Source organism: Protomyctophum bolini (assembly GCF_963924005.1).
Source record: "Protomyctophum bolini genome assembly, chromosome: 13".
Lineage (NCBI taxonomy): Eukaryota > Metazoa > Chordata > Actinopteri > Myctophiformes > Myctophidae > Protomyctophum > Protomyctophum bolini.
The window spans coordinates 8,683,716-8,709,763 of record NC_137874.1 but is presented as its reverse complement, the minus strand read 5'-3'; the positions used below and the strand labels follow the sequence as shown (position 1 = coordinate 8,709,763).

General features: G+C 44.7%; 3 protein-coding genes across 6 annotated transcripts in view; 2 read left to right on the top strand and 1 right to left on the bottom strand.

The window, feature by feature from the left end:
- The window catches only part of arhgap32b (Rho GTPase activating protein 32b), a 72,448-nt gene extending 59,785 nt beyond the window's left edge, over positions 1 to 12,663 (top strand). For all 4 annotated transcript variants that reach the window (XM_080780773.1, XM_080780772.1, XM_080780771.1 and 1 more), the window contains 8 exons: positions 354 to 461; positions 1,337 to 1,482; positions 2,742 to 2,943; positions 4,885 to 5,030; positions 6,317 to 6,391; positions 6,566 to 7,504; positions 8,351 to 8,946; positions 9,856 to 12,663. In XM_080780773.1, the coding sequence (XP_080636899.1) occupies positions 354 to 461; positions 1,337 to 1,482; positions 2,742 to 2,943; positions 4,885 to 5,030; positions 6,317 to 6,391; positions 6,566 to 7,504; positions 8,351 to 8,946; positions 9,856 to 12,279 (4,636 nt within the window). In that variant the 3' untranslated portion in view covers positions 12,280 to 12,663. The remainder of the gene's footprint in view (positions 1 to 353; positions 462 to 1,336; positions 1,483 to 2,741; positions 2,944 to 4,884; positions 5,031 to 6,316; positions 6,392 to 6,565; positions 7,505 to 8,350; positions 8,947 to 9,855) is intronic.
- A 3,218-nt stretch (positions 12,664 to 15,881) lies between these two features.
- Positions 15,882 to 17,764, bottom strand: LOC308327194 (uncharacterized protein). The gene is made up of 4 exons (XM_080780420.1): positions 17,639 to 17,764; positions 17,098 to 17,190; positions 16,055 to 16,462; positions 15,882 to 15,974 (listed from the first exon to the last, which is right to left on the bottom strand). The coding sequence occupies exons 1-3, from the start codon at positions 17,738 to 17,740 to the stop codon at positions 16,163 to 16,165; spliced, it is 495 nt and encodes a 164-aa protein (XP_080636546.1). The 5' UTR covers positions 17,741 to 17,764; the 3' UTR covers positions 15,882 to 15,974; positions 16,055 to 16,162.
- Positions 17,765 to 19,894: 2,130 nt separating this feature from the next.
- h3f3c (H3 histone, family 3C) lies at positions 19,895 to 25,848 on the top strand. Its single transcript, XM_080779668.1, has 4 exons — positions 19,895 to 20,044; positions 21,847 to 21,992; positions 23,136 to 23,289; positions 24,357 to 25,848. The coding sequence occupies exons 2-4, from the start codon at positions 21,865 to 21,867 to the stop codon at positions 24,483 to 24,485; spliced, it is 411 nt and encodes a 136-aa protein (XP_080635794.1). The 5' UTR covers positions 19,895 to 20,044; positions 21,847 to 21,864; the 3' UTR covers positions 24,486 to 25,848.
- The last annotated feature ends 200 nt before the right edge of the window (positions 25,849 to 26,048 follow it).

Genomic DNA, 26,048 nt, shown 5'->3' with positions numbered 1-26,048 from the left:
GAAAAATCGTTAAAAAAAATGTGGCACAAAACTTTGAATATATATTCTTTCAGAGCAAACGTTTTAAGTTAAATCCTTGCTTCTGGGGGAGGTCCCTGGAACAACATATTTTCAGACGGGGGTCGGCGGCCGATTACATATAATTTTGACATGAAAATGCTTGAGAACCAACTGACATAGAAACGTGGGTTTTTCAGAAAACTGTCGGGATTTGGAAAGGCATTTTGTAGAATCGTTCTCAGGTCGAAAATGGGTTAACGGTCTGAAGAGTCAGCCTCAGACATATAGCAAAATACCAAAGCCAAAGAAAGCTGAATAAATGAATGTTTGATTCCTTCCTTTCCCATTCCCAGGACACTGGAGTTCCTCATGAGGCATCTGTCCCACCTGGCCACGTTCAGCTACGTCACCAACATGCACAGCAAGAACATCGCCATCGTTTGGGCTCCGAATTTACTACGGTGAGTTTGGGAATTCTAACCGGTGTTGTTTCTGGCAGCAAATTTTAGATTTTTTTAGTTGAAGTCATAGTCCTCTGAATAGTTTTCATTTCGTTTCAGTCACATTTTACTAGTCACCTGGAATGTGTTAGTCTAGTTTTAGTGGACTAAATGTCATGAGATTTTCGTCGACTACATCTAGAGTTGATTTAGTCGACCAAATGGGGGCCTTGATGCAGTCGCAATGGCTGATTTTACACTCGCTGTGACGCGTTGTGAGCTTGTAGATCGGCTATTTTCAGCATGCAACAAAGTGTAAAATGACTTATACTGGATCTCTTGTCCACTATAGTCCCTTCCCAACATTTTAGTCTAGTTTTTATTTGTCGACAAAATTGTCAATATTATTTAGTCTTAGTTTCAGTCACCGTAGCTTAGTTTTCATTACGTTTCCGTTTAGTTTTCGTCAGTGAAAAAAGGTAGTCGACGGACATTTTTCGTCATAGTTTTAGTCGACGAAAACAACACTGATTCTAACCACTTGAAAGTATAGATGGTTTACGTTTACGTGGTTCATGTTTGACTCGGTCTCAACTGTCTCAATAGGTCATTTCTCATAGTTAAATTAGATTTTCAAAGAAGCCATATTTATCCCATTCTGTACGGGAAGGGAACCCCTTTTGGTGGTCTAACTAAGCATTATGTTATACTTTAGAAAAATAGCACATCTACAAGCTCATATCTCTGCTATTTTTGAAAAATCGTAAAAATGCGGCACCGATCTTTGAATATATATTTTTTCAGAGCAAACTTTTTTTCTCATTTTTTGTTTTTTGACGTCAGCCGTCAGGCCTAAATGGGTTCTTTTTCCCTCTCGTCTCTCTCACTCTCACCAGGTCTAAACAAATCGAGTCGGCGTGCTTCAGCGGCACGGCAGCCTTCATGGAAGTGCGTATCCAGTCTGTGGTGGTGGAGTTTATTCTCAATCACGTGGACGTTCTCTTCAGTACCAAGCTCAGCACGCTCATCAGAGAGGGAGGAGGTACGTCTCTGTGCGCCGAGAGCGGCTGAAATATCTTTTGTTGTATATGTTTGTTTGTTCACCGTGATACTGTTGCTGTGTAGCTGGGAACTTGCTCCTCGTGTGAATCAAGGTTTGTATAGAATTCACAAAATAAGATTTTAACTCACAAATCCACAAATTTCAAATTTCAGATTTTTATTGAAGGGACCCTTGAGATGCCGCATGAACGAACAAAATACAGAAAAACATACTGTACACAAATACACAAAACATACAGTACACGGATACACAAATACGTACATATATACACAAATAGCTTGCTCGCTAGGGCTGTGAATCTTTGGGTGTCCCACGATTCGATTCCGATTCTTGGCGTCACGATTCGATTCAAAATCAAAAAACGATAAAAGAAATTAATTCAAAAGCATTTTTTTTCCAGATTCAAAACGATTCTCTATTCAAAATTATTCTCGATTCAATACATATAGGATTTCATCACAATCTACTCCAGCCAACTGAAGTACTATACTACAGTAACTTGAAAATGACTGTGATTAGGGTAAGCTTACATTTCATATCACCATGTAGTGAGAACTCCTGTAACTGTAACCAGAAAAAGATGGGAAAAAAAGATTTTTGGAAATTATGAATCGATTTTGAATCGTTCATAACGGGAATCGCGATTCTTTTTTGACACCCCTATTGCTCGCCCTCTTCCACCTACCCCACCAACCACCACATCAGCAGCTGTTACACAATGCAGATAAGGTCACAGTGCAAATACTTCAGTGTCATTACTGGTTACCGTCGCTTCGTTAGAAGCACAGGCAAGTTGAGTCTATAGATGTGGATATAAGGAAGTCCTGAAGCTACTGAATGATGAGATGGATCTATAAGGGATCGAGGGAACGCAGCTCGTAAATTGCAATAGCAACAATTAGAATAAATTACGTACTTTAAGGTTTTTTTTTTAAAGATTTTTTTAGTGTGTGTATGTGTGCGTGTGTGTTTTTTTTTCTTTATTTATTTTATTTAAGTTTTTTAAAAAGTTTTTTCTTTTAAAGTTTTTTTTTTAAGTTAAGTTTGTGTGTGTGTGTGTGTGTGTGTGTGTGTGTGTGCGTTTGGTGGCGGGCGGGTGGTGTTACAGCGTGACACACACACAGACAGACAGACAGACAGACAGACAGACAGACATGTTCTGCTAGGTCTCATAGTTAGTGCTCACTGCGTTCGCAAATTAATCTCCTACCCCCCCCCCCCCCTCCCCCAATCCCCAGGTCACAACTCATTGTCGAGGCCCAAGTCGCTGCTGGTGTCGTCTCCCTCTACCAAGCTGCTGAGCCTAGAGGAGGCCCAGGCCAGAACCCAGGCTCAGATCAACTCTCCGGTTACCGAGGACAGCAAGTACATTGAAGTGGGCGAAGGTCCGGCGGCCCTCCAGGGAAAGTTCCACACGGTCATCGAGTTTCCCACTGAGAGGTGTGTTTGCACTCCTAATCCTGTCCTCGCCTTGCAACAAAAAGGAGATTGAATGTCAGCCATTTGAGCCTGCAAAGAGGAGGGAGGCAGTTATAAACCTGCTTCTCTCACCAAGGCCAAACGTGAAGAGATCATTTGTATACGGTTTACACAGCTTCTTTACCGACATGAGGCAAAGCGTGGGACTGTTCAGGATTTTAGCCGTGACGTGAGCGCCCCCCTCCAGAGATACTTCCGGGTCCTACTTTTGTGTCGCTTTTGTGTCCCCATAGAGTTATACTGTGACGCTCCGTACGTCGGACTAAATCTGAGACGAAAACAACCACGAAAGTCTCATTTTACCGCTTTCCTCGCAACAACAAAGCTGCTGCTCTCCCAAATCTGGCTGTGACAGGCCGTCTGCCCCACACTGGATGCCATTTTATTTCATTGTGTCAACTAAATCCTCATTAATTGCAAACTAGATTCAACATACTCAAGCCTGCACACATTCTAAATATGCCCCCGAAATATTGTACTGAGCAAATGGGCTGTTACCACCTTCAATAATAATGATAATAATAGTCTTTATTGTCTCCACATCATATATTTTCTTTGTCATGGACACTTGTACAAAACGAGTTGGAAGCACCCATTTTAACCCTCAATGGCTTCCTTTCTGAAAAATAACGTCATTGTAAAAAGATTCACGCGTTTAGATATTCTATTTACAATGAGGTAAACGGACGGGAGCTGGCGCCACTTGGACCCGGACGTAACGTAGCACTGCAAAATGACGTCGGACTTAAATACTGAAGTGCATACGAATCCTCGTTATGAATTTAACTTAAATCGAACAAAATCAAGCCATTCGTGGTCGGTTTGGTTCCATTTGTACACTAAGGCACCTTTTTTCCACCGGTTGGTTCCCAGTGGGAACCGGTTCAGTTCTTTTTGGTTCCTAGTCCATGAGCCATGAGCTCCAAAATTGTAACGTTAATTATGAATTGAGTGGGGAAAAACCATACTTATATTAGATTGTTATCACCATGAAACTTCCCCAATTGAGTACTTACACGAAGACAATGATTTATTGTATTACAAGTATGAAAAAGCTACTACTGTGGAAGGGTTATCATGTATTAATTGTATTACTTGTATTGATCCTATAAACAATTTAATATAGGTCTAGTTTTTCCCACCAGCTCTGGCTCATGGACTAAGAACCAAAAAGAACGGAACCGGTTCGCATTGGGAACCAACCGGTGGAAATGGGGTCTCAGTGTACATATGTAGTAAAGTAATTCAGTGTACTGATTTTAATACAAAGTACTTGTCTCACAAGCCACGTTAGTTACAAGAGTGTCATTTACTACTTGCTCAGGCCAGTAATGAGACAACTATGAGCTACAGTAGCATTTTTGTGCCATAGCTTTTCTTGCACCAAAGCCTGCATATCGTTTGAAGTAACCATAGCTCTTTTCTTCCTCTGTTTCAAACACAATGAGCAGACAGAAACATGGGATAAGTATCTTGGGTTCAGTCAGTCTGACGTCGAAATTAAAAAAAGATCTTCCAAACTAAATCCTCCAGTTTTCTGAAATACCTATGTTTCTATTATCAGTGGTGTTGTCAAGGACCCCAAAAATTATATGTAATTGGCCTCCGACCCCCATTTGAAAACAATGTTGTTCCAGGGACCCCCCCAGAAGCAAAGATTTGAGTTAAAAACGTTTGTTCTGAAAAAATATATATTCCAAATTTTCTGCACATTTTCACAATTTTTCAAAAATAGCAGACCTACAAGCTCGTAGCGCGCCACTCGTTGCTTGTAGATCTGCTATTCTTTGCCTAATAGCTAAATTCTAACATAACGTTTAAAACACCAAAAGGGGTTTCCGGCCCAAAATGGGTTTAATACATGAAATATCTTACTAAGCCTCTGTGTTGTGTTGGTCACAGGAAGAGGCCTCCTATTAAATCCAAGAAGTCTCCCGTGGGAAGCTGGCGTTCCTTCTTCAACTTGGGGAAGTCGTCGTCCATGTCCAAGCGCAAGTTGCACCGCAACCCCAGTGAGCCCAACGAGCTCAAGACTATGGCTCTAGCTGGTAAGACTTGTATTATTCAGGCAGACATTTTGACAATAAGCTCCTGGGTCTAAGTCAATGGTTCATCAACGGTGGACTGTAGTTTTTTTTTTTAAAGGTTTTTATTTGACTATATCTGTACTTTGGGCACGCTACTTTGTCATTAGGCAAATTCTATACTGGTCTTCTGTAGCCAGGCAATCGGAGATATCTGCATACGTCAGGTGACATCTGCATTCAATACATTCAAACATTGGGTGAAAGCAAACAACTGACCTTTTTTTCTTCGGTATGCATGACGTATAAGTTCTCCTCCAAATGACCATGACAACCCTCCTGGCTCTGGAGTGGTCCAGGACCATACCATGACAACCCTCCTGGCTCTGGAGTGGTCCAGGACCATACCATGACAACCCTCCTGGCTCTGGAGTGGTCCAGGACCATACCATGACAACCCTCCTGGCTCTGGAGTGGTCCAGCAATATTGCTGTCGCGATTGCAATCGCTTCAAAATGTCGCTGACTGTGCGAGGAGCGCTCCCATTCCTTAAAGTGAACCTCGTTCATTGGAGGATTGTGGTATCCTTAGCGTGCAGTATAAGACCCACTGCTCATCTTGGGACGAGTAAACAAACCCAGTTGCCCCAAACTCTTCTCCCTTCTGGCTCCAAAACTATGGAATGCACTTCCCATCACAATCAGAACTGCAGCCTCACTCCCAACCTTCCTCCGTAGTCTGAAAACCCACCTTTTCAGACTCCATCATGGCCCGTAGCACTTGCCCTAGCTAGCCCCTTAGATAAGCACGTAGACATGTTACGTGGACAGCACTAGAATTGCATTGTTTGTAGTCATAGCACTTTATAGTATATATGCATAGTGTAGTATAGTATAGTATGTATAGTTTATATGTATAGTTTCATTATATAGATATTCCACGGTTCCACTACTTTGTATGTGATGTATTGCCATGCTTTTTGTTCTTGTTTAATGTAAGTCGCTCTGGATTAACCCATTCTGACCGGGCACCCATATTGGTGTTAGCATCATGTTATGCTTTACCTATTGAAAAATAGCAGATCTACAAGCTCATATCGCGCCACCGAGTGGCGCGATACGAGCTTGTAGGTCTGCTATTTTTGAAAAATTCGAAGAACAACTGACATTTTTAGAATCTGATTTCAGGTCAGAATGGGTTCATCAGACCAGTGTGTGTCCAGTGGAAACCTCGTATGAATCTGATCTCAGGTCAGAATGGGTTAAGAGCTAAATGCCTAAATTTGTGATTGTAAATTGTGGTCGTTCCAGGTGGGAGAGGAGACACGGCAACACTAAGATCAGCCAAGAGTGAAGAATCGCTGACCTCCCTGCATAATGTTGAAGGTAATGTTTAAGTGCTTCTCTCAACTGTGTTGTGTACGTCATAAGCAGCACAAAGGACTTCTTTGGAACATAAGAGATTACTCTTAAACAGCTTATATAGACTTATAGAAAAATACATGATCCACGACCAGTGTTTAATGGGTTAAGCTGACGCGTGTCTCCATGCGTGTCTAGGAGAGTCCAAGGTGTACCGCCCGCGGCGGCCGCGCTCCAGCAGCGACGCGCTGTCGGCCTCCTTCAACGGCGAGCCGCTGGACGGCGGCCGGCATCACCACCACCAGCAGCAGCAGCAGCAGCACTGCAACCCCTACGACCGCCGCGAGCAGGACGCCGCGGCCGCCGCCGCGGCGGGGGAGGAGGGGGAGGACAGCGACGGAGACAACGGGCCCATCCGCGTGCCCGCCCTCATCTCCCCCACGCCCCGCTCGGCCCCCGGCGGCGAGGACGTGGACCTCAGCCCGCCGGACATCGGCATGGCCTCGCTCGACTTCGACCCCATGTCGTTCCAGTGCGGCCTCCTCCTCCCCGACAACCCCTACGGCGCCTTTCCCGTGGACGACTCCTCCTCCGGCGGCGCTACCGGCAGAACGAGTCGCTCCGGCGAGCACGTCTCGCCGACGTGCTTCCTGGGCGACATCGCCGCCCCGTCGCTGCTGCCTCCGGACCTCGGCTGCGTGACCACGGGGGGGGGAGGGGAGAAGGTCGGCAGCAAGAAGCTGACCACCTCCTACTCCTACACGGATAAGCCCACGCAGGCCGTGTCGCCTATCAAATGCTTGAAGTCGGCCAGTCTGGCGCCGCTGAACATCTCGGAGATGTTCCCCGCCGACGCGCTACAACAAGGCGAGAGCACCGTCTCAGCTGTGAAAGGTGTCCCTCTCCTTCCCAAGCCTTCGTCGTCCCCTCCTCCTCCTCCCTCGGGACACTGCAGGGGGGACCCTCTCCCCTCGAGGGACGGCGGCGGAGAGCCCTCTCTGTGCGAAGCGTTCCAGATGGAACTGCACAGCAAGCTCGCCGCCCTGGACGGCGCAGAGAGCCGAGAGCCGGCGGCGGGAGAGCAGGAGAGTGCTGCCCGGCCGAGAGCGCCCCCTACTGGAAGTGAAGAACACAGAGGTAAGGCGGGTCGCCGTGTGTATAGTGCCATTGCAGACGTGTTTCAAACGTTTCACGCACGTGTTGTTTTTCGTCGACTAAAACTGTGTTGAAAAATTTTCGTCGACTACCTTTTTTTCACTGACGATAACGAAATACAAACTAAATGAAAACTATGCTATGAAAAACTAAGACTAAATATATTGACAATTTCGTCAACAGCTAAAAACTAGACTAAAATGTTAGGAAGGGACTAGTGGACATTGTGGACAAGAGGTCCACTGTAAGTCATTTTACACTACACGCCGCATTGTGTAAAATCAGTGTAAAATCAGCCATTACGACGAGGCCCGCCAAAATACATTTTAGTCGACTAAAATCTTATGACTTATAGTCGACTAAAACTAGACTAAACACTAAAACATTCCAGGTGACTAAAATGCCACCATTTAAAATGTAGCCACCAAAAACAACACAGCCGTTTTCACGTTTCTCTTTCATTTCATTTAATTTGGTTTCTCGATGATCATACTCTGTCATGCTACCTATAACATCTATATATTGTTTTCCCCCACTTGAATTAATGCCATTAAAATGGATGCCTGCTTTTTCTTCCCCCCTAGGTTTAGTGTCCCAGCAGGTTCATGCCTTTAACAACTCGCATGGAGCTCAAAGAAATCTTATCACGTGATGCCCGGCCAAACATGCTTAACTTTCCCCTCTCTTTCCTACTCCTGAAGAGCCTTGAAGCCTGCCTTGCCTTGCCTGCTCCATGTCCTGTCTTGTTATGCAACCACGTGACCCCCTTTTTCTCACTCCAATCATTCTTCAAATGCAGTTCCCATGTCTTTGTCGCCCCTTCCCCAGGAGCCGTAGCTCTGGACTCGTCAAAGGACCTCACCACCCCCGGTCACCCCCCCCTCGTATCTGCCCCGCCCCCTCCCCCTCCTCCCAAGAATGCCGCCCGCATGCTGGCCCTGGCCTTAGCGGAGTCTGCCCAGCAGCAGCAGCAGCAGGCGTCAGGCGCTCAGACCCAGAGGAGATCCTCCGGGCCCCCCGCCGCCACCCCGGTGTCCCCCGTTCGGCCGCAGGAGGAGGAGGACGCCGTGGACTCGCCCCCCTGTCCTCCTCCGGCGTTGTCCCTCATCGTCCCCCCGTCGAAGCAACAACCGCAGCCGGACTCGACCGGCCTCCTCGGCAGCAAATGTTCCCCGTCCACGCCTCCTGGAAGTAGGCCGGACCACGTCACCCCCCCACCCACCGCCACTCCTCTCTACCAGGGCGCTGCCTCCCACAGCCTGCTGGCTCTGAGCCAGAGGAGAGCAGAGAGCCAGCAGCCTGCCGTGGGTCAGGTCACAGCTCTCTCCACCAGCAGGTCCAGTCCCGCGCTGGTCAACATGTGCAGTAACAACGGCTGCCACAAGGGGGCAGGAGGCTCGCCGCCGCCGCAGCCCGTCGCTGAGGTAAAGCGGCACGCAACGTTTTTATTGAGGAAACGACCGTGGATAAATGATTAGCTATACCGTGTGATTATGTTGAACTGAAGTGAGTTTCTATTTGATGAATACATTTCTTATACAACTATTTTACGTGTCCATATGACGTTGCAGCCGATAAGAGTCAAGAGTGACTTGTGAAAAGTGCAACGATAGAATACTATGGGCTGTATTTTGTGTGTCTTAAGTACCAGGTCTTATTCCCTAACTTGAGTAAACTAAAGACCTGGAGGCGTGATCAATGCCATTTGGCTATTCTGAGTGGCCAAAGAGCATTGACCACGCCTCCAGGTCTTTAGTTTACTCAAGTTAGGGAATAAGACCTGGTACTTAAGACACGCAAAATACAGCCCTCTGTGTTCAGACTCGGAGGCATAGGGCATCCTGAAAGTGAGGATAATGGAGAAGTGCCGATAATAAGAAAAGACAAAGAGACAATTCATGTTTTTCTTGAGATCTGGATAAATAAACCTTCCCTCAGGCAGAGAGTGGGATGTGAGCCCAAAGGTGCCCGGTAGGCTTTAGTTTTTATTTGATCGGTTCAACCGTTAGCCCTTATAGTGTTTGTCAGTTACCCAAAATATCCGCGCCTAACGTAACGAGCTAATCGCAATCCATCGGTTGAATTAGCTCCACACGTCCTGCGGTCTAAATGGGTTAACAATCCCCTCCCTGTCAGTAATGTGATCTATATTACATCGCATTTCCCACACTCTGCATCATTCTGTGTTCATTCGGAGTTACAAATACAGAAAGGATGTTGGGACAGCATGCAAAATAAATATACCTGCTCTTCAAAGTTGTCTCAGGTCAAAGATATGGTCGAGTTAATCTGAAATAATGGTCCAATAACAATATGCCGTTTTAATTCCCCAGGTCAGGGCCGAGGAGACCGTATCACCCCCAACCTTTCCCAAACCGTCGCCCCAGCAGCCGCAGGCAGCTCCGCAAGCTAGAAAGCAGGCACTGCCCCAAACACAACCTCAGCCACAGCCTCAACCTCACACTCTGGCCGACCCTCGGACACAGACGGACCCTCAAACGGAGTCCCGTTCACAGCCCCATCCCCAGACACAGCTCCACCCTCAGCCGCCGCGTGAAGACCAGCCCTCGGCGCAGCCTCAGTCGCACGCGAAGGCCAGCGCCAGAGTGGCCCCTACGTCGGCGGAGCCCGTGGAGAAGCCCTGGGAGGCCATTAAGCCGGTGCAGCCCTGCGTCGTGGAGCCCCTCAAACACAGGGACTCGTACGGAGCCACGCCCCCGACGCCTCCCATCCGCTCCATCGAGAGCAGGCTGGCCGCGGCGGCGCTCAGCCAGGCCGAGGCCTCCTTCCACGTCCTGGAAGCGGACGCTCTGCCTCACCCTCACCCTCCTTCTCCTCGCAAGACCTCCGCCCAGCAGCCCGCCCAGGCCTATCTGTACCACTCCAAAGGAGAGGCGCTTTCACCGGAGCCCCCGGGGGGGGGCGTGGCCTACTACCACCACCAGCAGCAGCGGCCCCTTCCCGTGGGTCCACAGTCTGTGCCACAGCAACAACAACAACACCACTACCGGCCGGACAGCGTGCCCCCCCCGCCGCACCTCTCCTACGCCTCAAAGTCGGAGCCTCTACAGATACCCTACACCAGCGCCGCCCGCGCCACCGACAACCGCTACTGCACGCTGGGCCCCAGGTCCTACCACCACTCCATGAAGTCCCGGAGCAGGGGAGGGGGAGGAGGAGGAGGGTACGTCTCCCCCGGGCTCGGGCACCAGGGTCAGGGTTACGCCGCCATGGACCGAGTCCAGGGATACCCCACCATCCGCAGAGTGCACTCGTTCCACGTTCCTCCCACCGCCGTGCGCCCGGTGCCCCTCCTCCAGCGGACGGAGGTCCCCCCCCCTCCTCCCCCCGACGACGACATGTTCTTCTACCACAGGCCCATGTATCAGTGCAAGGCCTACCAGCAGGTGGCGCCGCCACCGCCACAGCCCCCGTCGCAGCAGCAGCAGCAGCAGCAGCAGTCCTCGCAGAACGACTATCACGTCACCCAGCTGCAGCCTTTCTTTGAGAACGGGCGGGTGCAGTACCGCTACAGTCCCTACTCGGGCGGCAGCCCTCTGGAAGCGGCGCCCTACTACGACGTGGACCCGTTCGGGACCATACGCCTCCGGCACTTTCATTCCTACGGCGGCAGAGACTCGGGGTCCAACGGAGGCCGGCCGGCGGCGGCGGCGGCGGGCAAGGCGAGCGGGTACCACTACCTCTCCCGCCACGTCCTCCTGCCCGGGAAGGAGCACAGCTTCGTCAGCAGGGACATCATGCCCCCCGGCCACGGCTCCAGTAAGGGAGCTCCCGTCTACCTCTCCTGGGACCCCGAGGAGTCGGAGAGGCTTCGCATGCACTCCATCCGCAGGGAGAGCAGGGCCAGGCAGAAGATCAAGGGTCCCGTCCTGTCTCAGTACGACAACGTGGGCCTGTTCGCGCATCCCGCGGACATGCTGTCGGGTTACGAGACCCTGCACCTGCGCAGCAAGTCCGACCCCGGCAAAGCTCTGCTGATGGCGGCGGCCGCGGCGGAGAGCAAAGACGGGAGGTACCACGCCAGGCACTTGGACCCCGACGTCCTCCTGTACATGGACACTGACAAGCACAGTCAGCTCAGCACGCTGAGTGACAAGTTGGACGGGCCGGCCTGCAAGCAGAGCTCCAAGAAATGCCAATCCTCGCACTCCCTTCCGGCTGTCGTCGTGAGCCACAGCCTCTCCTACCAGCAGGAGAGCGGCCGGCACGAGCCTGGAGACGACAAGCTCAGTGGAGGAGGAGGAGGAGGCTCCAAGCACTGGCAGCAGCAAGGGTACCCCAATAAAAGGAACTTCCAAATGCGGTACGAATGCCCCGATCACGACCACCACCAGAGCACGGTCAAAGCGTCCAGTGGCTACCACAGCACAGACGAACAGGCGCCGGCTCCCTCGGCCGCCCATTCGAAGCCCGAGAGGTCACACAGTGTCCGACTGCAGCAGCAGCAGCACTACAACAACCAGGCCAACCCCGAGCTGGAGAGAGACTACTCCTACCAGGCGCACGGCAACGCCACCGTGGTGCCGTCCCACTACGACAACCTGGACGACTTCCACCCAGTACCTCAGCCACAGGCGGCCCCTCCCCCGGTTCAGAAACGCGGAGGCTCCGGTTCCTTCCCCAACCCTGGTTTTACCCACAACAACAGAGCCTACTCCACGGCCCTGGGACAGGGCGCCTTTATTCAGACTGACCTGGCCCTGCAGAGGCCAGAGACACAGATACGTACAGAATGAAGAGGAGCGGTCAGTTTAGTTTAGTCGTTTTAGCTACGTTAAAGAAAGCAAATAATAAAAGACTCCACTGAGCTAACTATACGCAGCCCTCTGCTGGACAGTGGGACTGTCGTTAAGACCATTATTTTTGTTCCTATGTATTTTTAATGAATTGTAAAGAAAATCTTAAGAGACTTTATACGGAAAGTACTGAATGTACCAGAGATTACGGTCTGGGGGGGAGGGATAGATGTTGTTCTGAATGATTGAGACGGTACCGAGTCATAAAGGTATATGATATTAAAGACATGAGGTACGTTAAAACCAGGGCCGCAAAAATGTAAAATATATGTACATGAATAGAATCACTAGTAAGAATGGATTTTCTTTTTTGTTTTTGTTTTTTGGGGGGTGGGGGGGGGGGGGGGGGGGTTTAGGAGCGGCGCAGGGTGTGAGCATTAATGGGGATTAAGGTTTTGCATTTTAGAAATGCATGTTCTCTTTCTCACTTACAGAACAGTTCTGTGTATACTTTGATATCCATCGTGTACTATTGTGGACGTCGCAGCACAAAGTCGTTTGCAGGAGGTAACGTATGTAAGTCATCACGGCCACCCTCTCTCTTCTTATGCCCCGTTATACTTGGTTTTCGCGCCCAATATCGCGCACCAGAAATAGCCCGTCTGCAAGCTCACAATACATACATGGCGCTTGTAGATCGGCCATTTTCAGCATAAGTCAGGTTTTACATACATAGACCACCTGTATATGCTGGGGTTGAGGGACTCGAGATCTGGATGTTTGTCAAATAACTGCAATGGGTTACTTTAAATTAATATAGTGGGGTTATTAATATCTCATTTACTCTGTGACTGTGCCATTTTTTATGTAACTTTGCTATAAACAAATTTAATTGAAATCTAATGGGATGTTTTGGTACTCGTTTGTTCTTCATTGTAAGAGGGACCAAACAATATGGCAGTCACTCTGGACTCGTGGGAAATATTCAGTACAGTATATATGAGTTGGAGAGGGGACGGACGAATGCCTGTTATACTTATTTTGTGTAAGAGGGGTTTCCAGCTATTTCAAAGAACCAATGTGAACTGGAATAAATGAATAAAGTTAGGTGAAAATGTCATTGGTGTTAAGCACACCGTTGTTGACTTTTTGGGTTGGAAAATGAAAAGAAATGCCTTTGTTTTTGTTCCTAGAAGTGGTACTTTTTCTACTTTTAAGTAAATGAGAAAGATACTGCCTTCTCATTGCATAAACACTATGGACTTTTGATGAGACTCTTACTCTTGAGATGATTATTCTTGATAGTTAAGTTAAAACATTTTATTATAAGCTCATAGTATGCATATAACATTACAAGTCTTGTATGAGCTGTTATACCGATACACATGACATTTATCGCAATATATGTATTTTCTTCATAAGCCATCTGAATGAAACCAAAAAGCACAATTATATGTTTAATCAGGCATGACAAGTACAGTAGTGTATTGGCTCTCGGCCAATGTTTTTTTCCCTTGTTTCCAATATTTTTGCTTTTGCTAACTGCTCAAGAACTATGAAATTATCATACTTAAAGTTTCATTATTCATAAACTTTATTATTTAAAGTAATAACAGGAAGTTAATATTAACCCATTTTGGGAGGGAACCCCTTTTGGTGTTAGCATTATGTTATGCTTTAGCTATTGAAAAATAGCAGATCTACAAGCTCATAGCGTGCCACTCGGTGGCGCGCTATGAGCTTGTAGTTCTGCTATTTTTGAAAAATCGAAGAACGACCGACAGGAACATAGCTTTTTCAGAAAACTGTCAGGATTTAGAAGACATTTTTAGAATCTGATCTCAGGTCAAAATGGGTTTTAAGAGATTCACGATACCTCACAAAAATACATAATCACTCAATATAATACCCCTGCTAGTGTGGCAAAAATACTTAAAACATTTCAGCTCATATATGAGTCATGATACCTCATAAATATGTCATGCACTTTTTGCAAGTATAACAGCAATAGAAGACAATGACATAAATGTATTTTATACCTCAGACCATTATGACTGGCCCACCAATGAAAATCTAAAAAAAAGAAGAAAAAAAAATCTGGAAAATGAAATAAAAATAAATAAATCTGAATGAAGTTATCTTTAATTACATTATTATAAGTAATACTATTAGAGTTGTACTATTACTCGAACGAAAATAAAAGCTTGGGGGGGGGGGGGGGAGATGCAATGCAAATGAAAGACATATACTGTGTATCCCTATTCCCTGACATAATTTTATAGCTAAACGGACAGAATTCTATTTTATTTGAATGATGAAACCCAGCTGCCATTAATAGTTGGAAATGGAAATGGAAATTGTGGAAATTGCGGAAATTGTAATTGTGGAAATGGAAATTGCGGAAATGGAAATTGCGGAAATGCCAAATGGTGGAAATGGAAATTGAGGAAATTGCGGAAATGGAAATTGCGGAAATGGTAATTGCGGAAATTGCTCTTCACTTATAGCTATCTATTTTCAGGTAGATTGTTTTATTTTACTCAGTCAGCCATATCACTACTCATTTTTTTTCATGAAAAAGGTCATAGCTGGGTAATCTATTTTCAGGCAAATTGTGTTTATTGTATTTTATTTTACTCAGCCATAACAATTTATTTTCTGTTAACCAACTTGCTGGCTGGCAGGCAGGCAGACAGACAGACAGCTACTCATGGAGAATTGGACAGGCAGGCAGTCAGACAGCTACTCATAGACAGGCAGACAGACAGCTACTCATGGAGAATTGGACAGGCAGGCAGACAGCTACTCATGGACAATTGGACAGGCAGGAAGGCAGACAGCTACTCAGACAGACAGACAGCTACTCATGGACAATTGGACAGGCAGGAAGGCAGACAGCTACTCATAGACAATTGGGCAGGCAGGCAGGCAGACAGCTACTCAGCTACTCATGGACAATTGGACAGGCAGGAAGGCAGACAGCTACTCATAGACAGGCAGACAGACAGCTACTCATGGACAATTAGGCAGGCAGGCAGACAGCTACTCATAGACAGGCAGACAGACAGCTACTCATGGACAATTAGGCAGGCAGGCAGACTGTGTAAGAAATCTTACACAGCAACTAGTCAATTAAATTGGTGTAACAATTTACACTCATTATTATTAAGTAAATCTAAATAGCTTGGAATTGAGTAAATCTAATTCAAATTAATAATTTATTCCGATGTAAATATAATTTAAAAATCAATTAAATCTAAGCAAAAATATTGTGTATATATTAATCAAAAATGCACTCTTCCATTAATATAATTAAAAATATTAATTAATATCCAAGCAAAAATATTGAGTTCATATTAATCAAAAATAATATACTCTTCCATAAATATAAGCAAAAATATTAAGTTCATATTAATCAAAAATACACTCTTCCATTAATAATTAAAACTAAATAAAAACTATTGTGGCCTTAAACTACTAAACTTGTACAACATACAATAAATACCCCGTTTTGTTACACTGATGGTAAGTAAAATTGACTAAAACAATTGTGACCTTCAAACAACAAAGGAAACACCAGCACGATTTCACATTATTACCTGGTTTATTAAAAACAAAGTGCATAAACAGTTACTGTAAAGTGCATTAAACGAAATGCACGAAATGCAACCATGGTCTGACTACCATGTCAAAACCTGAACGGCAGTTGACACAAACAAAGTGCATAAAACGAAATGCACGAAATGCAACCATGGTCTGACTACCATGTAAAAACCTGAACGGCAGTTGACACAAACAAAGTGCATAAACAGTTACTGTAAAGTGCACGAAATGCAACCATGGTCTGACTACCATGTAAAAACCTGAACGGCAGTTGGCATGCTTAAGACAGAAGCTTCATCTTGAGGTTCAGGACCTTTGGGGTTAGCTTGCCAGAATCCAGCTCCAAGAAGAGTTTCTGGAAAATCTCGAAGGTGTACTTTAACAGCTTTGGGTAACTGAGGTTGAGCGCATAGCATAAACCCATGAGGACACAGCAGGCCCTGGCGATTGTTCCAAGTCCCTTCACCACTTCCACACCCTCCAGGACAATGCAGACGTCTGTGCTGTCACTGGTCGTAGAGGTAAACACAGTGATTCCAACTGTGAGCCGCTCCTGTATCTCCTCCAAGTTGTCGGTGTCCTGCAACATGAAATTGCCATAGTTTAATAAAACATCCACATATTATGTAAGCATAGATATCAAACTAACAGACCCTGGCCTGAACCAATCAAATGAATCATGTGGCCAGCCTACAACAGTCATCTATGAGACTGGTTGTCAAAGGGATTCTTGAGGAGAGTGCCATCAGTGAGGGGGGGGGGGGGGGGTTGAAATAAGTTAGTATCTAGCCATGCTGAATTGAGCATAAAAACACACCATGCTGAATTGAGCATAAAAACACACCTAGCCGTTAGTATAGTATAATAATAGAAGATTTGAGAACAGATTCATCATTAGAAATATCAGTTGTGCCGATTAGTGATTAGACGGAGTTTGTCAGAGCAGCAGCATTATGGACTTCAGTATAAAAAGGTTGGGAACCAATGGTCTACAGTCTACACCACACACTCATCCACTTTAAAAAAGGAAGGATGATTATAATGACCATGTGAGGATTCATGCTGCCCAATTATAATATTCCACAGCATGTACAGTTTCTTCTGGAAGAAATGTTGTTCATCCCTCCAGTACAGTTCAAAGATGTGTAGTGTTGATAACAGATGTGTCAAACATCTGCATCAACCTACTAGACAACATGAAATAAGTTCACCTACGTTGAAAAATGTGATGAGATTCCCTGCATCTTCTCGAACGTACTCCATGAGGCCGCGAACCACAACATCTCTGTCCTTCTCAGGTACACCGTGCTGAGAGAGAGAGAGAGAGAGTCCTATATCAATGATGACAGAATACAGTGGTATTTACCCCATTTAGACCTGAGGATGATTCTACAAAATGCCTTCTAAATCCTGACAAGTTCTGAAAAACCTCATGTCTCTGTCAGTGGTTCTCAAACTATTTCATGTCAAGGACCCCCGAATATATATGTAATTGGCCGCCAACCCCAATCTGAAAATATGTTTTTCCATGGACCCCCCCCAGAAGCAAAGATTTGAGTTAAAAACATTCACTCTGAATTCACATATTTTTCAATAATAGCAGACTTACAAGTTCATACTAGTGCGGCACTCGGTGCCACGCTATATATATGAGCTTGTAGATCTGCTATTTTTCAACAGCTAGAGCAGTACATAATGCTTAAAACACCAAAAGGGGTTAACACTTAAAGAGCGAGTGAGTTTAGATTTGATCTACCTCCATCAGTCCCAAAATGCTCTTCAGCCTTTCTCCCTGGGCTCCACCTCTGGAACGGAAGAGATCCAGCAGCTTGGGAGTGTACCGGTCCAACGCCGACATGAATGTAGGCTCCAGCTGCACGGTCGTAATCCTCATGAATTCTGCACTTATCTGAAATACAAAAGGTACAAAAAGACAAGGCAAAGACAATTAAAATGTTTACTTAATACATGATTGTAAACACCAATCAAGGGAACACTGTGTTGTGAGCTTGTAGATCAGCCGTTTTCAAAGCATGACACAGATCAAAATGCAGATGCTGTGGCATAAAATTAGTAAATTACTATATATTTTTTAAAGCTGTAACTGAACAGTAAACACTACAGAGAAGTTTAATGCTAATCCAACCTCACCTCAGTCACCACAATGTCCAGTTGACCACTGGAAAGTAGGGACAGCAGGAATTATACGTTGGTCACCTGAAAAGGGAGACAAAAAGACAAGCTGTTCTCAGTTGAGCACAATGCGGATGCTGTGTAAACACTACTGTGAAATAAATATTTTTTAAAGGGGTCCGGGGACCCCCATGAGTCCTTGAGGGAGTCCACAGCTAACTCATAGTTTGGAACCAAATGGACCCTTATGGGTCTGTAACTCTGAGGGCTTTTTCCAAGATTACTTTTGAATACTTTTCTACCAGCTCACAATGCATCACATCCATTCATTAAAACTATGAACTCACTTCTTACATTGCCACACCATCTGTAGTCACATAAGATAATGTAGCTATAACACATGCTACACAATACTTATTTTCAGATGAAAAACTACTTTGTTTGACATTTCTAGGCATTTCTAACTCACCACTGTTGGCCACTTGGACACTGGAAAGTACAAACAGCAAATCTACGTTGGTCACCTGAAGGAGACAAAAAGACATGCTGTTCTCAGTTGAGCACAAGCCTCTATTGGACAAATGGAACCAAATGGACCCATTTTTACACTCTCAGAGTTAAACATTTATTTTACAATATAAATGCCACACATCTATACATTTTCCCATTGACTGCAGCAGCCCCTGAAATTAAAATGTTTACTTAATAATACATGGTTGTAAACACCAATCAAAGCGAACACTGTGTTGTGAGCTTGTAGATCAGCCGTTTTCAAAGCATGACACAGATCAAAATGCAGATGCTGTGGCATAAAATTACTATATATTTTTTAAAGCTGTAACTGAACAGTAAACACTACAGAGAAGTTTAATGCTATGTAAACACTACTGTGAAATAAATATTTTTTAAAGGAGTCCTTGAGGGAGTCCACAGCTAACTCATAGTTTGGAACCAAATGGACCCTTATGGGTCTGTAACTCTGAGGGCTTTTTCCAAGATTACTTTTGAATACTTTTCTACCAGCTCACAATGCATCACATCCATTCATTAAAACTATGAACTCTGACTGCAGGCTGATATATCATTATAACAATGTGCAAGAAAATATTTAAAAAGATGGAAGAACTTTATATTTGTGGACAATCAAAATATGTTTTTTATTTTAATGTGGTGTCATTCAAATTAATCTGGATGATATGGCAGACTCACTTTATTAGCAAGGATATATTATATGAGGTTGAAAAGTGGTGAAGTGGTCCTTTAAAGCACAACCATGTGCTTTTATTGTGTGCTTTTAACCATTAAAACCCTATTCGGCTATTCTCTGGAAATTGTGGAAATATTTGACATGCCCCAAACCAACACAAACAGTGACGCCGGGGTTAATGTAGTTGATAAATAAGGCATTGTGTTATTTACGTTCCCAAAGTGGGGTCCGGGGACCCCTAGGGGTCCTTGAGAGAGTTCCAAGGGGTCCCCAGCTTTAGGAACTAATTAACATTGATTTTACAATATAAATGTTGGTCCCAGATAAAAACGCTATTAAATTAGTGTCAATTTGGGGGTCCTTGACATGAAATAGTTTTGGAACCACCACTGATTTACGTGATCACACTGTGCTAAAAATTGATTGTTTGAAATATTTAGTAACAGTTTGCAGAATTACAGTAGCCTACATTTCAAGCACAACTCAATACAAAGACTGTTAACTGTGAGTGGACGACACCAATAAAGCATTACTTGTTTACAAGAGGGTCCACCTTGTTCAATTCATCAAAACATTTAGACAAATACACTTCAAAATAAATGGTGTGTGTATTTAAAGATTAAAGAAACGTCTTCTCTTCATTCGTGTTGACAAAACGTTTCACACACAGTTGCATTGTGGGAGACAGAAATGATTGACACCGGCAGCCATTTTCCTGCTGAACGCCCATTGTGTGATCATAGTAAACACTGAAACTAGCCACACGAAACCATAACACTTCATTTCCCCCAGCGAACCAAAAATCATTTAAGTTCACCCCTGGTAAGTTGCAATTTTCTAACGGATTTGTCTGCGTGAAGCGACTAACGACCGTTTTAGCCAAATAATTGACTGTCTAAAGTTCATTTTTGTGGTCTTTTTTTTAATAGCCGTTTTATTTCGACGGTTGTAGAAATGGAGAATCCCACACAGCCGCGTGAAAACTGCCTTTCTCTATCTGTAGCAGCCACTGCAGGCAGACAGACACAGTCTCCACTTCCATGTTGTTCATTTTCACCTCGGTTCTTTGCCCACATCTAACGCCTCTTGGCATAATGTGTGCAGCTCTCCCGGTAGACACACTTGTCCTCTACCGTCTTTTGATAGCCGTGTGTGTACAGTGCAACATTAGCCCGGTTTTTGTTGAAATGTTTGAAAGTTTAATGTCCCGCCTTTGCCTTGCATATTGGTAGGTTCATTTGAGTGCGTCTCGGTCTCGTCTGCGGCCATAATCCTGCGCTATGAGGCGGGGCGGGGCCTGTGATGTGACGGAGGAGTCATTGTCCCGCCCCCTCTCTCTCTAGCTCAGTGGTTCCCAAAGTGGGGTTCGGGACCCCCTAGGGGGCCCTTGAGGGAGTTCCAGGGGGGTCCCCCCCAGCTAAATGATAGTCCGGAACCAAATGGACCCTTATATGGGTCTGTAACTCTGAGAGTGTACAGGTTCCATTTGTACACTCGGAGTTAAATTAACATTGATTTTACAATATATATATATAATATATACAGAGATAGAAATGCCATTAAATGGGTGGTCCGTAGACTAATGCAATTTACAATTTACTAAATTGTAATTTACAATTACAACTTACTAATGCATGTCAAATTGGGGGGAATGGTTGAAAGCTGTAAAAAGCTTCTCTTATGGGGGGTCCTTGGTATATATTTTCCAAATAGGGGGTCCGAGGGCTAATGAGTATCATTTTGGGTATCCTTGCTTGACATGAAAAAGTTTGGGGACCACTGATGTGTGCGATTGTGATTGGTCTGGTTGGTAATTAGTCCAGCATTGGCATGGCTCTGTTTGTTTGTGCTGCTGCTGCTGCCAGACCCTTCACTGGAGAAAAAGTTTCACCAGGTAGCCAGGGATGTTTTTGGCAGCTAGCTAATTTTTATTTTAGTTATACTGGATCTCTTGTCCACTAGCCCCTTCCTAACATTTTAGTCTAGTTTTTATTTGACGAAATTGTCAATATATTCGTCAGTGGAAAAAGGTAGTCGACGAACATTTTTCGTCTTAGTTTTAGTCGACGAAATCAACACTGCAGGTGGCCAACCATAACTTTAATGTCTATCTTTAGAGTTTCACTGTGTGATAATAATTCAACATTGGCAATTGGTTTTGTTTAATAAAATAAAACAATCCTACAATTAATTATTGCTTTTGCCCTGATCATCATCAGCACACACATATTATACTCAGTGATGTAAATAGGTTTTCAATGTAATGAGTCCCGGGATGCAGGGATGGTCTTTTAGAGGAGTCCCAGGGACTTTTTATGAGTCCCACTTCAACGACGTTAGGAGTCATATTTTGCCATTTTTACAAATTGCAGCATTTAACTCCCATTTCATTTTACATGGTTATAATGTGGTTATATTCATGTAGAAAACAGAAGAAGAAATGATTCTTATAACTAAAGCTAGCAAAACTAGAATAAAAAAACAGTACAGTAGTACAGTAGACTGCATCCCATGGATGCAGAGGTCGTTGTTTTATTGCGTCCCGTCCTCAACTATAAACAGCGTTTTTGGGATGCAAAATGTACCCTATTTTAATCTCTGAATACTTCTACTCCTGTCTCTAGGTGTGATACCCTGTCGTCATGGCTCGTACAAAGCAAACGGCCCGTAAGTCCACTGGAGGTAAAGCTCCACGTAAGCAGCTGGCTACTAAGGCTGCCCGTAAGAGTGCGCCCTCTACTGGTGGCGTGAAGAAGCCCCATCGTTACAGGTGAAGTGTTGATTGATCCACAAAACACCAATTTAATCCTTCCTGTTCACTGTGACCCTCAGCTATCCCATTTTGGGCTCGTGAAAATGCGGCACAGATCTTTGAATATGCAGTATATCCTTTCAGAAGACTTTATTTATTTTTATCTGCATTCAAAGATGTTCCTAGAAGCTTGGTCATAGTAGACAGGCAAATCGACCAATGACAGAGCTTCTAGGAAAATCTTTGAATGCAGATTGTGGCACCCTAGATGTGTTAGAGAGACTAAATTTTTTTGGGAGCGTCTTAGCCATTGCTGGCTAAGAAAAAGTATAAAAAGGTAGGTGGCTAGCGCACATCCAGTTCCTGTCTGGTGCTGGACTAAGGTACATACAGTGAAGAGAGGAGAGTCCGCACACAGGTCCGCACACAAACCTGTGTGCGGACTCTCCTCTCTTCACTGGCTAAGAAAAAGGTCATTAAATTTTTGACATATTATTGCTTATAGCAGCTTAAAACCTCTGGAGTTTGAACCTCGGTGATGATGGTCACATGGATGGCATATAACTAACAATTGATTATTCTCTTTGGTTTAAAACAAACGTTAATCTTGATAAATGAGCGATGGTTAGTCCAAGGAGTGAACCTTTCAAGCCTGTTTTCTCAACTCACTGTTTTCTGCAAGACATTTACTCTATAAGAAATGCTGCCAAACAGCAGTATTTCCAGATGTTTCTTTACGAACCAACTTGCTAGGACTTATTACTCTCACCGGCGCCATGTTTTGTTTGCTTTCCTGGGCGGAGGCGGTCCGACAATGCTGCTGTCGCCTCGCCGCCGTAATTCAGCGTCAGTGCCAGTCAATGCACGGACACTAAGTTATTAGGCAAATTATAGTTGTTTAAGATAAAATACTCGTAAATTCATCACACAGACACACACATACAGTAATGTAGACGTTTATTAAAACGTCCATATTTACATGACGGTAAAATTACGATATTAGTATTATGACGGTATTCGGTATTATTTATATACTCCGCGATATTACCGATATTGATTTCAAATATTGCGGTAAACGAACGGTATATTGCGGTATATTGCCCAAGCCTATAGCTAGGTATTGCTGGTAATGTGTGTGGTTTGCTGTTGTTGTTGTTTCAGGCCCGGCACCGTGGCTCTGAGGGAGATCCGTCGGTACCAGAAGTCCACTGAGCTGCTGATCCGTAAGCTGCCCTTCCAGCGCCTGGTGAGGGAGATCGCTCAAGACTTCAAGACCGACCTCCGTTTCCAGAGTGCTGCCATTGGAGCCCTGCAGGTGGGTCTGTGTACTATGTGTGTCTATGATGTACATTTACCACTTAGCGGGGACCCCCTTTTGGGCGTTTTAACATTATGTCACACTTTAGCTATTGAAAAATAGCAGATCTACAAGCTCATAGCGCGTGCCGCGCAATGAGCTTGTAGGCCTGCTATTTTAGAAAAATCGTGAAAATGCGGCACAAATTCTTTGAATGTATATTTGTTCAGAGCGAAAAAGAATTTAACTCAGATATGTGCTTCTGGGGGGAGGTCCCTGGAACAACATATTTTCAGATCGGGGTCCGGGGTTCTTGACATGAATAAAAAGTTGAGCACCACTGACAGAATCATAGGTTTTTCAGAAAACCTGCAGAAAAACCTGCATTTGTAGAATCGTCCTCGGGTCTAAATGGGTTAAACCAGGGGTGCACAGAAGGTACATGGCGATCTACCAGTAGATCACAAAGGGTGTGCACTGCAGGTCGACCACATGACAACATGGCCCCTAGAAATATATAATATCAATATCTTTGGCCTCTGCGACTTCAATTAAGGTGACTTGATTGATTGACATCAAAAAGCGCCTGTCCGTCCGCTCAAACCCACAATGTTGTTTTCAAGAGTGTCAGTAGCATTACAAAGTTACTGTATATAAAATTTCCCAATCCATTTCCCATCCCAAGTGTGTTGGTCTAATATGTCAGCGACAGCGCTGTTAAAACTATTTTCAGCAATTGGATAAGTTCTTTAGTGGGTAGATCTTGTTGAGCTGGTCATTTTGAAAGTAGCTCTAATTTAGAAGTCAAAAAGGTGTGTGGGCACCCCTGACTTGAACCCTCTATACTTGGTCAAATAATACAGAGTTGACTGGGGCCCTCCCTGGCCAGTTTCTTCCCCCTACAAGCCCAGAAGAGCTTGTAGCTCTGCTATTTCTGGTGAATGTTACCCCCAGAATAGGAATGCTAGGGTTCAAGTGGTTTAAGATACCAATCTCCAATGTTGCGGCCTAGGACACACACACACACACACACACACACACACACACGATTCTATCGTTCACGGATATTTGCTTTCCCTCAACAGGAGGCTAGCGAGGCATACTTGGTGGGTCTCTTTGAGGACACCAACCTGTGTGCCATCCACGCCAAACGTGTCACCATCATGCCCAAAGACATCCAGCTGGCCCGTCGCATCCGTGGCGAACGTGCTTAGGCGGCCTGGACTCCTCTGCGTTTTACTTTTTTCCATGTTTCAACCTCTGTACACTTTTTTTTTTCTTTACTTGTCCAGTCTCCTTTTTTTTCCCTTCATTGTATCCCCCACCTTCCCCCAGCCCAACTCCCTGCTTACTTGGTAGAACTTAGAGTAATCCTAATTATAAAGAGATTAGAAATATAGTTTTGTCTTCACAAGATGTTTTTAGGGTACCTTTATACCATGCATGTAATGGGGTTTCTGCTGATCAGACTTGTGCAAACACACACACACACAAACAACGTTTGCCGTGTTTGGATTGCACAACACATTAAGCTCTGATGACAAAGATTGGCGATGGTTCTCTCTTTTGGAACTCGCTTTGTTCTTCATGTCACAAGAAGAGTGTGGTACCAAACATGGCGACCTGTTAGACAGACAAAATGGAGGGGTGTGGCCCAGAGGCTAGTCTGCTTAAGGGGAGCAGCAACTTCCACAGCAGGGTGCTATTTAAAACTAGCCTCGAGGCCTCCCGTTGCCCTGTCCGAACACACTCCAAGCCTCTCGCCCACTCCGTCCCTCTACCCGTCAATACTAATGCTACTTTTAAGAGTTTATAGAGTGTCTCTCGATCTCCCCGTGTCCATTTATTCTCTCATCTACGATCGCTCTTTCGGCTACATCGATGGTGGAGCGAGTGTGTTTGGAACTCCATTAGTCTTGTTGGCCTGTTCGTGTTGTGTATCTGATCTGCTAAACCGTTTGTATCTTATGGCTGCTTATGAATATTCTCATTGTGGATATGGTGGGTTTTTTTTCTTCGTTTTAGTTTCCCCCCCCCCCCCCCCCCCCAGTATATAATTCACGTGAATTTTCAAAAAAATAAGTTGTCAAAAAAAGTTTAACACAAACATGATGATCAATGTTTTTATTATTTACAGTCATCTATTTAAAAAAAAAATCGGAAAGGGCTTCTGAATATTTCCTAGAAGACAGCTCACAGTTCCAATGGCAGCCACACGGTGGCAGCGATTTACCAGCCTCCTATTCAGTCTCTTTGGATCATGTCATATATTATTATTATAAAACTCTGGCTATCTATATCTCTTTAGTTTAGATGGGCATTAGACACATAACGGTAGGAAGTGACACAACGAGAGTTACTACTCTGCATGCCTAGGTTCTGTCTCCTACTTCATGTATAGATTTGATCATAGAATGAGTCTCAAAAAGTTGCGATATACACGAATATGACTTCATTTACTTTCTTTTGTATCTTTTCTTATGTTCCTCAATTTTTTTCAGACGCATTATAAATAAGCTGATCTTTGTATTTTCCAAATTTCTTATTTTATGGTGGTAATAAATAGGTGTTTAAAAACGCATGTCTGGTTCATTTTGTTGAAACAGCTGGGGTTTTTTAAACCGGCGCATCATGACTTAAAATTGTCACAAACAAGGTCATAGACGAGAATATGTGTGTCATAGCCGGGGAGCCACAGGCCCAGAATTGGACCTGTGACGTCATGCCGTACTTCTTATTTGTGTTTTCTCTGTTCACTTGGTCATTAAGGTCCACAG